General features: G+C 30.7%; 1 protein-coding gene across 1 annotated transcript in view; it reads right to left on the bottom strand.

Annotated features, from left to right (window-relative positions):
- The window catches only part of Rme-8 (receptor mediated endocytosis 8), a gene marked incomplete in the record, with an annotated part of 123,616 nt that overhangs the window by 79,852 nt on the left and 31,216 nt on the right, over positions 1-12,548 (bottom strand). Inside the window, 2 exon segments of the mRNA XM_067053672.1 lie at positions 5,011-5,137; positions 9,360-9,623. Of these exon segments, the coding sequence (XP_066909773.1) occupies positions 5,011-5,137; positions 9,360-9,623 (391 nt within the window).

The raw sequence follows: 12,548 nt of genomic DNA, 5'->3' as shown, positions 1-12,548 counted from the left end.
ACAATTAATTGTTTCTATACATATTTAAATTAAATATATGAATATATAAAACTTAGGGTAATCTTTCTTAAAAAATATAAAGGAAATTCAACCAGGAATAAAATTGTATAAGTGAGCATTGCACTTTGAAAACAATAGAAAATAATAATAAAGACTGATTTTACTAGATGATGGTTGGGGGTTCTGTCAAATGAAACACAAATAAGTTGGTGTAGCTTATTTAATTGCGCCGTTTCGGCTAGAGTTTGCTAGCCTTCATCAGGGCTAAGAACAGAACAAGGTAACAACCAATAAGTATAGAAAATAAAAAATAAAATATATACAGAATAATTTCACTAGTATGTCATCCACGGTCAACTATCTCTCATAATTATAAACCTGATTTTAATTTTGAAATGTGTTCACGCTAAAATGTAATCAGTCAGTATATAACACAAATAAGTAGAAATAAGTTATTTTAATTAACCTTCATGAAGGCTAGAAATTCCGGTCGAAACGATAGCACTATTAAATGTTATTTCAATTTATTGATGTTATATTTTGACCGCACCCCCCAACCTTCTTCTCATGTATAAATATATATATATAGCTCTCCTAATTGCATTTTATTTTGATGTTGTGTTTTAAATTTGTATTGTCTTAGTAATTTTACTGTAATTGTTTTAGAAACCATCTGCCCAGATTTTTTATAGTAAAATAAAAGAAACTGAACAATCATTAAATAAATTTAAATGGAAGAATATGCGAGATAAAGTTCGCAACTTAAAAAAAAAATATAAAGAAATCATAGATTGGAGAAATGGGACAGGTGCAGGACTACAAGAAGAGGACAGGGAGGCATCAATCAAAGGTACTAGTTTCTTCAATTTTTTATTCCTAATCATTGACTTTAAGTACCTCATACATTATTTATATACTAGCTACTATTTACAATTTGTTTTTTGTTACAGTGCTTATAGAGAAAAAATGCCCCATGTTCAATACTTTGGATGACATATTTGAGGAAAAGGTTAATATATATTTTCCCTACGTATTTGAGAATGAGGAGCTAGAGGATCCCTATCGGTAGGAAAAAAACTCCCTATTCTAGAGTCAGAAAATCAGGAGAATATTTTAACTGACTGTGATGAGATTGCTGTTCCTTGTAGTTCTGCTACAGTTATCTCCATAACTCCTTATCCACAGGAAGTGCTGTCTCCTTGGGGCTCAATGGACTCCAACAGAGATTACACTATCAGATCTTTTGCAGGTCCGAAGAGGGGCCTCAAGAGGTAACAAACTAACATGATTAGTCATTTAGTAGAGGTATGATATAAACTCAAACAAAAAACAGCGTATCATGTAAATAAATCTGACTTAATCATAATGTTGTGTTTTTAGAACCAAAGTATTAGCAAACCGCCTTGAGTTGGATAGGGAGCGATTTCAATTTGAAAAACAAAGGATTGCAGAGGAGCAGAAGCTTCGCAAAATTAAAATAGAAAAAAAATTTGAATTGAAAAGATTGAAATTAGAGCTTCTAAAGAAGTCCGATGCGACAAAATAATTGCACTAAAAAATATTTGTAATTATTTTATTTAAAAACAAATTTGATCCTTTTTTCTCAACTTTATTCTTTTCAAAACCTTCCAACGTTTCGACCCTCAGGTCATTTTCAAGGATACCTTTACTTTGTTGTCATTTTCTCTTTTAAAATTCTTAAAAATGCCGGCTAATTGCCAACAAAGTTTGCAAATGTAAATGAAATAAAGAAGAGAAGTGGTTAGTACAAGTTTTAAATTTAAGAAAGAGTTATATAGAAGAAGTTATAGATGGGACAAAGGGAATTAGCCGATATTTTTAAGAATTTTAAAAGAGAAAATGAAAACAAAGTAAAGGTATCCTTGAAAATGACCTGAGGGTCGAAACGTTGGAAGGTATTGAAAAGAATAAAGTTGAGAAAAAAGGATCAAATTTGTTTTTAAATAAACTAGACCACTCTCAAACAAGAATATATTAATAAAAATTAATCTAAATTTTTAATTATGTATATATTTTTTGTGTATTATTAATTAAATATACTTTATAAAAAGTGGAAATTATTTAAGATCTCAGCAGCCCCTCTCTCCCTCAAATAGATGTAAGCTCATAAGACACTCATAAGCTAAACTTTCACACAAATTCCACTTTTCACTCACTCTAGGCATGTTGTAATAAATTACTTAAATCAAAACTGAAGTAAACAATAACATGAGGCTCTGGAAGGAAGGTTATAAACATAAAGGCTTATAAAACAAGTTGCTGAGAAAATTTGCTAGGGGCTCTTATGCATTTAATGTTTAACATGACTTCAAATAGGGCTGCTCACAATCCTATAGTTAGAACATTTAACATGGTAAAACATTTAAACTTTAACACATCATGAATACCCCTATAATATGGAAACATTTTTTCCAATTCTTTTTTTTAGGACCCTTCACAAGCTTTTCTAGAGAATTCGGTAGCCTTCCAATTCTTTTCCTATCAAGCTAGTCTCACTAATGTTCTATATAATTAAAGACAGGAAAAACAGGAGACCAACCCTGACATTATAACAAACCCTGCTCATATTTTCTAGTGAAATACTCTTTTATAATTCTGGATGTCTGCTTTGGATCGTTGTCAAGCAGAAAAATGCATCCCAGGCTGATAAGCCTCAATCCAGATGGTTATGTATGGTGTATGAGGATACTGTAATATTTTTTAGTGTCCATTTTCCTTTCTATTTTTATATCTCCCACTTAAGAACCAAAAAAAACACACCTAAATCTTCACAGATCCTCCAACATACTTTATTGTTGAATGTAAGCAATCATACCAAGTACTCATTTCCAGAGCGCTGCCTTACGCACTGTCTTTTTCTACAGCCAAACATTTTGAATTGAAATTCATCAGTTCATAAAACATTCTTCCACTCATCTTCAGTCCAATTTTCCTGTTCTTTCACAAATTTCAGACACTTTTCTTACTTCTATGAAGGAAAAATAGAAATAATTGATATCATAAATTCAGTTTTAAAAACCGAAAAATTTTTGAAAATGAAAACTTTGTTGAAAATAAAAGAACCTTGGAAGTGATCTAAATAACAAAAACAAGACAATAAATTTTGAAACACATACCAACAACTGAAATATCTATTATATTGATATTATTAACAAACTAAAAATATAATCAATAGACTTATAAGATTTAAAAATTAGAACATATCCCATCTCATGAACCCAAACCTAATTAGGGTGAAATAAGAAGGATACAGGAACAGCTCAAAATAATGTATATTTAAACAAACCAACAAACTAAATACAAGGGGGGGGGTCCTTGTCACTTAATTCAGGTTCTGTTTCTTGGAAAATAACTTAAGACAAGTCCTGTTCCACAAAAATGTAAATACATATTGTATAAACATTTATACTAATTAATTTAATTAAATTTTTTTATTTAATTACAAAATATATAATTGACAATTTAATTTACAGATTAATAAAAATTAATTTTATTATGGTTTACTATTAATTATTGTTATATAAAAATTAATATTTAATTGCTATTTTCTGAGAAACACTCAAAACAATGTAAATTTTTGGAAAAATGACTATAGCTTTACAGAGTTCAGCACGATAAACCAAAGTTAAAGAGCATCTTTATCTGAGCCATATTAACACCCTAATTCTTTTTTTTTTTTTTTTCAGATTTTGTAAAGTGGAGGAGCAATAGGTTGAAATTTTTACTTACACCTATTAAGCCCTTAAGGCTAAGTAAAACTTAAAACTAGTTTAAATCTATAGGAAAAAACAAAACAAAATTCCATTCAGTTCTTTAGGTCATAATAATAAAATAGTAATCACTGTATTTTTTTTTATTATTATTTTTTTTAAACATCTGTTTAGGAAAAAACTAAACATAATGAGGGAAAATAAAGATCATTTTTGCATCTAGTGCACTTTAAAAGATATAATTTAGCAAAAATATTACTTGCGCAGCTAATTTTTCTATTATGTCAACTTATTTGTAAAACTAATGTTCTTTTATTTAGCATGAAAGGTTCAACAAGTGTAGGCAAAAATTTCAATCTGTAGTTCCACAAATAAAATAAGTTTCACTTATTTGAGATTATTATTAGTTCACTGACCACACCACCTCCCTTGAATCAATGGTCAATTAAAAAAATATATAATGTATTGACCAAATGTTGTAATTTAATCAATAATTTGTTAAAATTTGGTGTCCAAATATCATTGAATATAAACAACCATCAATTATTTTAAAATTTCAATATTCAGTATCAATCCCTAAAACATTTTTAAAAAATCTAAAATTTTGACAGAGGTCTTTTTTTTCACAGAACAGAATAAGAGGATGTCCAAGACTAATTTTTAATGTTGCTTTTTAAGGCCTATCCTAGTGTACACATGAATGCTGTTAGGTTACTGTTATAATCTCTCCGGGGCACGTTTACGTACACCTATTGAACCTTCCACACAAGCTAAAATTTGACAAGATGGATTTTTTTTTATCTTTCCCGGTTTAATTAAGTTAAATCTATTTTTTTATTTTTTATAGGTACGACAGACTGTAGAGGTCCAAGACCGTACATGACGTACTATGGAAATACATAGCCCATTTTTTGGCGTGGTTTTCATAGAGTGGGTTTGTCACTCCCATGCCTATTTTTGTGAGTGCCACCCAGGGCTAACGGGCCTCACAAATGCCCGGAGGAAGGCTGTGAGTGAGAGTTGTATAATGATAAGCTTGAAAAAATCCCGGGTAGGGCCGGGAACTCGAACTCACAACCTTTGGGTTGGTAGACAGGCACGTCACTACACTGCTACCCCCATTAAAATCTAAATAGTCATTTGTTTAATTAGTGTACTTTTTAGAATCAATTTCGAAAAATACTGTACATAATGGGTGAAAATAGAGGTAACTTTTGGATTTAGTGCACTTTGAAATATTTAATATAGCAACTAAACAATAATAAATTAATTTACATACTTCTTGTTCAGGGGAACTATAATAGGGTCCAAATCTTTTTCCACGAGCTGTAAGTTTCATTTTCACATGTACATTCTTATTACCAGCTCCTCGAACCCCATCAAGTAATGTAGCCAAAATTGAGTCCCTGAAATATAAAATTTGACATTACTTAATTAGTTTACACAAATATTTATTATCTTGGGGAATATCCATATGGCATCAAGAACTATAACTAAAATACATTAAACTAATAGTAACTAGTAACTTGTAATAATAACAGTAGAACATAGCTAAACCGGCTCCCACTAGACCAACTCTCCACATTTACTGGCAGTAACTAGAAAAATAAATAATAGCCTTTGGAATTTTTTAAAAATGTATGATTTCCTTGAAAATCTTTTGACTATGCTTACATACATAGATAATTAATATTTTCAACAAACCCCTACTGTCTATTAATTCTACGGAAAAAGGAAAAAAAAAAAATGCAGTATAAATTACTGATGATTCATAGTAATGCATTTTTAGGAAAGGATTTATTTAAATGATTTTGCTTCATAGTCAAATTTAGTTAGGTTTTACTGGGTGTATTAAGTTTTTCAGTATATTTAAGTCCAACCTTCAGCAGAAGTAATTTCTAGTACTGAGCAAATTAAAATTAGTAAGAAAGAAAACGGGTTGGAGGTATACTGAAAGATCAATTAGAAATATTACTTGAATTGAATAAAGGTCTTAGGTTAGTGTTATTGAAATTGCAATAACTTTCTGGAATGGGAGTGGGGGCAAAGATAAAGATAGGAAAGAAGTACTATTAAAAACTTATTAATGGTTTATAATCATATATCTAAATTTTTATTTATAGTTTTAATGAATTCAAGGTTTATATTCATATGACCTATACATTAATAATTAATCTTCTAATAATTACTTTTAAATTATATTTAATTATACCTAATATTTGAGTTAAATTAATTGAGGAGTTTTTGAAGTGAATATTTTTACCAACATTCTACAACTCAAGAAAAAAAAATTATAAAAGTGTAAATTGATTTCATGAAATGGGATAAAACAGAAGTGATGAGGGGGAGGGAAACACTATCAAGCAGGAAAATTATTACATTATAATAGGAGAGTAAAAGTTTATAGAAGCTTAAGAATTCCAGCAGTGCTGGTCCGATTAAGTGAGCTTCTGTTATCTTATAGTCTTCTATTAAAATATAAAATATTTCCATGCTAGAGTTGACTTAGCAAATGGTTGTCTATTCTAATTATATTATTATTCTAGAATTGAAGTTTTCTGCCTTAAGCTATAAGAGGAAATGCTTGATCATTATTAATAAAATTTCAATATATTATTTCATTTTCAGAAGTTTCACTTCTGTTGGCTAGTCCTAAGGCTGCCACCATTTTTTTTTCTTTTAAAAACCAGGATTAACTGGTGAGAGAGCCATGTCTATATATGTATATCTAACTTAAGTATCGGGGAAAACAAAATGTTAAAAAAGAGAAGAGGGAATAAGATCTAACACGCTTGGACTGCTGTAATATCCTGGCTTTATTGTGTTCAGTACATCTTTATATATATGTTCGCTCAGCTGATCTCCTCAGTCAGCTGACATCGAAGTGAAAGCCGACTCAGGCCGTAACTTCCCCACACAAGTTTAAATACAATCCTCATAAATTAATAAATACTATACAATATAATAACATAAAAACCAAAAACATTAAAGAAAAACTATTCACAATAAAAATAAATTCCTATATACATATCATTGTAAAAACTCACAAGCTCCTTGAAATAAACACTACATACATAATTTAAACCTAAGAATAAAATAAAAAAAATTTCAACAGTTAATGAACAAGTTAAAATGAAAAAGAGAATATTTACAAAAGTCAAAAACAATCTTGAAACAAAAACCAATAAATAGAATAAATAACTAAATTTTCTGTAATAAAGTCTAGTAGTGGCTGGTAATACGAGAACACTCCAGTTTTTATGATGTCATTGCCGGAAGTTTTAATTATTCAATATGAACAGTTCTTCCCTTTTTGGGTTCTCTGATACTTTCTACTGTAACAATATTGTGTTCCCTTATAATTATCATCCTGAATGAACCCTCGTATCGCTGTATCTCTTTACCTCTGTTAGACCCCAACTTTCTATATACGATCGTCCTGATTTTGATAGCTCCCATCCTGTCTGTGAGCTTTAAATTCTCCTGTGCTACCCTTCTGTTTTTTTCCTTTTCCATTCTTCCCTGTGCCTTCTCTCATAACTTTTTTTTTAGCAACATGGGTGTTGCGTATCTCCTCACTGCCCACTGCCATGCCCTTATAGTCCAGCCGGCGTCCTCAAAAAAGCCCAAAGACAATCTCAAATGATGAAAACCTCGTAGCATGTGTACTGAATGATTATATGCCACCATAGACTTTGGTATTACTACATCCGGTTCCAATCCTTTGTCGATTTAATATAAGCAAAGATGGTCACTCAACGTGCCATGAAGCCACTCTATACCTCCTTTACTCTTGGAGTGTCCTGGTGTGTTACGTGCCATGTCACAAGGTCCTTTATTACAGTTCGAATCCTGGCATTGTCGAATTCTCTGCTTCTCCACAATCACTTTGTATTCACTTGGCATACTACCTACAATAGGGGTATTCATGATCTATGTTAAAGCGTGTTAAATGGAAAAACTCGTGTTAAATCGAAAAAAATTGCCTTCTTTTGCCGTGGTAAAACGAAATAACATTTAACATGGCTGAGAGTCTGTTACTTGGTCAGTTAAATCGAAAATGACGTCACACAATAGACCAGTTGAGATCGCCGCCATATTAGTTGTTGTGACTTTCAATACAGTTGTCAATTAGCTCATCTTCATTCTCTTCTTCACAAGTTTGAAGATCAATAAGACACTCATAAGCTAAACTTTCACACAAATTCCACTTTTCACTCACTCTAGGCATGTTTTAATTAATTACTTAAATCAAAACTGAAGTAAACAATAACATGAGGGTCTGGAAGGAAGGTTATAAACATAAAGGCTTATACAACAAGTTGCTGAGAAAATCCGCTAGGGACTCTTATGCATTTAACGTTTAACATGACTTCAAATAGGGCTGCTCACAATCCTATAGTTATAACATTTAACATGGTAAAACATATAACATTTAACACAACATCATGAATACCCCTACTATGTACCAACAAGTTCTCCCTACTTAATCCCCATCGGTTTACCCCCTTACTCCACCTCCCCTCTTCCTCATGAGCGCCACCCAGGGAGATCAATTTACATTGGCATTTCTGAATCTTCTATGTCCTCTCTACATCATACAGCTTTTGCAGAGCTTCTCGGCACATGATGGTGTTGGAACTGCCGGTGTCCACAGGCACCTCACTCCTGCTATCTCTATTATAGGCAGACCGCTGCTCTTCTCCTACAGATTATAATCCAGCAGTGTGCGGTCGCTCCTCCTCTGGCATCCCCTTCAGATGCCACATGTCTTCCTCTCTCCAGACCCTCGCATCCACTCTCCTCTGTTCCCTCGTTTCCATCCTCTTGCTTCCATCTTGTCCCCTTTACTACCTTACTTCCATCTTGTCCCCTTGACTACCTTGGTTCCGTGGCTCCTCAACTTCTTCTTTGGTTTCTGATGCTCCTGATGCTTCCGTTGATTCACCAAAAGATCTCCTCAACCTACGGTGGCTTCTCCGCTTTTTCCATATCTAATGGGCGTTGATCTCAATTGGTTCACCCCAACCCACATCTCTTTTTTGGTACAGATATGGGCACTGTTTGGCTATGTGCCCCTCATTTCCACATTCAAAGCATCTCGTGCGTGGGCAATGCACCACTAAATGCCCAATCTTTCCACAACCATGACACTTGCGGTCCTCCCACCGACTATTGTTTCTGGGTTTAGCTAGGCTTCTTCTATTTTCCTGGTTACTAGCTCTCTCTCTTCTGCCATCTCCATATTCTATCCTCCTCCAAGGGTTGGGCATGTTTCTTGGCTGTTGGTATTCTATCCAGGTCCACCCTGGCTCTGAAGGAATAAAATCTCAGACACTTGGACTGCTGTAACATCTTGGCTTTATTGTGTTCAGTACATCTCTATTATATGTATATGTTCGATCAGTATCAAAGTAACAGCTGATTGAGGAGATACTTAAGTTATATATACATACATACACACACACATAATATAATTATTTAAAAATGGTTAATTAATTGGAAAAATTAAATTAAACAAAACAATTAAAAACCTAATTGTAACATAAGTTCATTAATTGGTAGAGAGGTCATTGTTCAAAGGGACATTGAAGTATCATCATGTCAATAACAATAAATTAAACATACCTATTGGCTCCATCATATGTGCGAGTGTTGGAGGCCTCCATATCTCTGTATTCAATAATAAATTGTCTAGGGTTTACTGGATCACGAACTATTGCAAAAATACTTTCTAGTGGTCGAAGTGTAACAATATGGTAGGTTTCTGGGTCTCTTTCAACAATACAAGACTGGGTAAGGCAAAGTAATCTACGAGTTGCCTCTAGATATCGTTTAGTTTCTACTTTATCGACATAAAATTCAATAATGGATGTTGTGTGATCATCTTCACTGAAAAAAAAAAATTCAATTAGATAATCTTATGAACAATAACAGCTTATTCATTAGTACATGAAAAATATAACATAATGATTTAGAGGTTTTTTTCCATGCTTTAGATGAATTTTCAGAAATTAATTTATTAATAATTGATCTTAATTACATTCCCCAATAAAATTGTAGGCCAACCAATTTTGTAATAAAAATCATTGATTCTAGTAGATAAGACTTCTCCCAAATATTTTAAGTTATTATAAAATTACAAAAACAAAACCAAGATTTTCATGAAAAAAAATTTTTTTTGAATCTATTAAGGAGAAAACCAGAAAATCTAATGTGACAAAAATATAAGCCACCCTATTTATATTCACTGACTTCTCCAGTGGTTCATTGATTTGGTAGGCATTCTTCAGTTGTGTGATGATCCACCCTTGTTCAACAATTTTATGTTTTGAGTTCATGATCATTGCCTGGCCTAACGAAATTCCTTATAACATGCCTATTTCCATTTAAAATTTGAGCAATTTTTGAAATGGTGCAATGTTATTTTTTTTTAATCACTAACAACACTTCCTTATATTGATTGACAACTCACAGATGACTTATATTACATAATTTAATAAGTTTAAAATTTAAAAACAGCATTTTGAAACATGCTTTTGTCACACATAAATAATGATACTTGAGCTAATCCATAAACAATAACAATCACAACTCAATACCAATAAGTTATTCTTAAGTAATATTAACTATCTGCATGTTTACGATAGTTTAAGCAAAGGTAATAACTTTTATAAAAATAATAAACAACATAATGGAGGGTGGCCTATAATGTTGTCAGAGTGTATAGTTAGTAGCTCAAATTGAAATTAAAAGGTTGAATCAACCAGGATCACTATCCCTCATAATATAATAAATCAGAATGCTAAATTTTACATCAGAAGAGATTTTTAAATTTAATTTCAAATAGGATATTATTTTTAGGACTTATCTATAACCATTAGCCTCAAGATGGCCTTTACTACTCCATAGGTTATAAAGAAAAAACAGTAAAAATCATAATTATGATAATAAACATAATTCTTTTATAAAAAAATATAACATGAACTAACCCATATGAAGTTTTTCCTTTAATTCATTAAAAAATAAAAAGGACAAATATTAATAACAAATGTTTGGATAATTATTTAACTTGTACAGAATTTCTAACCCAAATGCAATGCTTTCCATTCCAAATATAGTCGTTTCCATCTCAAACATAACCAATTAATGTAATTCAGAATTTTTATATTTTAATTTTTTCTCTCAAAAATTAATTTGTTTTTAGTTTTAATACATACTACATATCTTTTCTAAAATTTCTTTTATTTTAATCGGATAATTCATAATACTAACTTAAAATAAGATTTTCCTTTCAAAATTTACACTTCAATCTTTCATTTATTCTGAAAAAAAAAAAAAAAAAAAAAAAAGACTAACCAAATAGGGTTAGCACAGGCTGGAATATCTCAGAATAATGTACAATCTCTATTTTGTATGCCTTTTTAAGACTATTGATGTGAGATACTCAATCTTTGATCTATATTTATATAATCTTATATTTTTCAGTCCAGAACTGGCAAAACATGGAACCAATTACTTACTGCTATGTGGGGCTTATTATGACTTTGTTGTAGAATCAACTGATAATATCCTAAAAGTAGTTTTTGTCTCCCATATTTTTTTTTTTTTTTTTTTACTAATTATACTATTTCTTTACTTATTTTCTGTGAGCGCTAATGTAGATTTCATTGATATGATGTATGTTAATAAGATGCAGTAGAGTTCTGATAGGAGAAATATTCATAATTTTTTTTATATAAAAAAGTACAACATGAAAAAAGTTAAAAAATTAAATTTTTTAATTCAATTAAAATACAGTGGGTTATATTTGAAAAGAAATGAGTTATATATATTTGACTTGGAAAGGACTACATGTGTATTGGAAAGGGTAACATCAGACTTTGAAATGCTAAATATATAAACAATTTTAGCCTCGATTTAGAGAAGTAATTGCCAAAACATCAGTATTGCATCAAAATAGTACTGAAGGCCTTATTGCCACCTTATCCAAAATAAATTTTTCTTGAACAAAATTACAATAACAAATTAATTGTTCACATTTTCTGATATTTATTTCCTCATTTTAGAATATTTTAATCAGCATATTAAATTATTGTCAATCAATTGTAACATTAATTCTTTATGGCTTAATTTGCATCCATGGATTCAATTTTTTCAACAAAAAAAATTTTGTGTGTAAGTTTTAAGTGACTAAATTCATCTAGCAGACATAACCAAAAACACAAGTTTGGCTAGTTTTAAAACATTTATCTTTCATGCCCAGTTTATTAAATTTTTAGCGATATTGATTTTATATCTTTCTGGACATGGGCTGGTATAATGTATATATCTTCCAGAGTTGATGGGTTTTTGCCATCATTTTGTTACTATTTCCCGGTTTGAGATTCTAATCAAAAGTACATCTAAAAATGGTATTTTGTTAACTATTTTGAGCTCTATGATAAAATTTAACCAGGAGGATTAGTTATTAAATTCACTTAAAACTACCTCTTTTTTTGTTATTTTTGGTTGGTATAGTGGTTATTATATTATCAACAAATTTATATATAAATGGTATATGAAATAGGATTTAGGATATTATGGTGTCTAATAAATCTTCTAAATAAGTATCTTCTAAAGTAGGGGCAACAGGAGATACCATATGGCATCCGAATATTTTAATATAGAATTTTTCATAACAATTGTACATTGCATGTAATTAACTTTGAAACTATTATACAGAATGAAAAACTCATCAACAAAGTTTAAGTTAGTTAATTTAAGAGTTCATTACATAATTTTAATGTAATGTTATTATTACATTACATTAAAATA

This window comes from Halyomorpha halys, unplaced genomic scaffold (assembly GCF_000696795.3).
Source record: "Halyomorpha halys isolate HHAL.00 unplaced genomic scaffold, Hhal_1.1 Scaffold326.1, whole genome shotgun sequence".
Taxonomy (NCBI): domain Eukaryota; kingdom Metazoa; phylum Arthropoda; class Insecta; order Hemiptera; family Pentatomidae; genus Halyomorpha; species Halyomorpha halys.
This window is presented reverse-complemented; position numbering and strand designations above follow the sequence as displayed.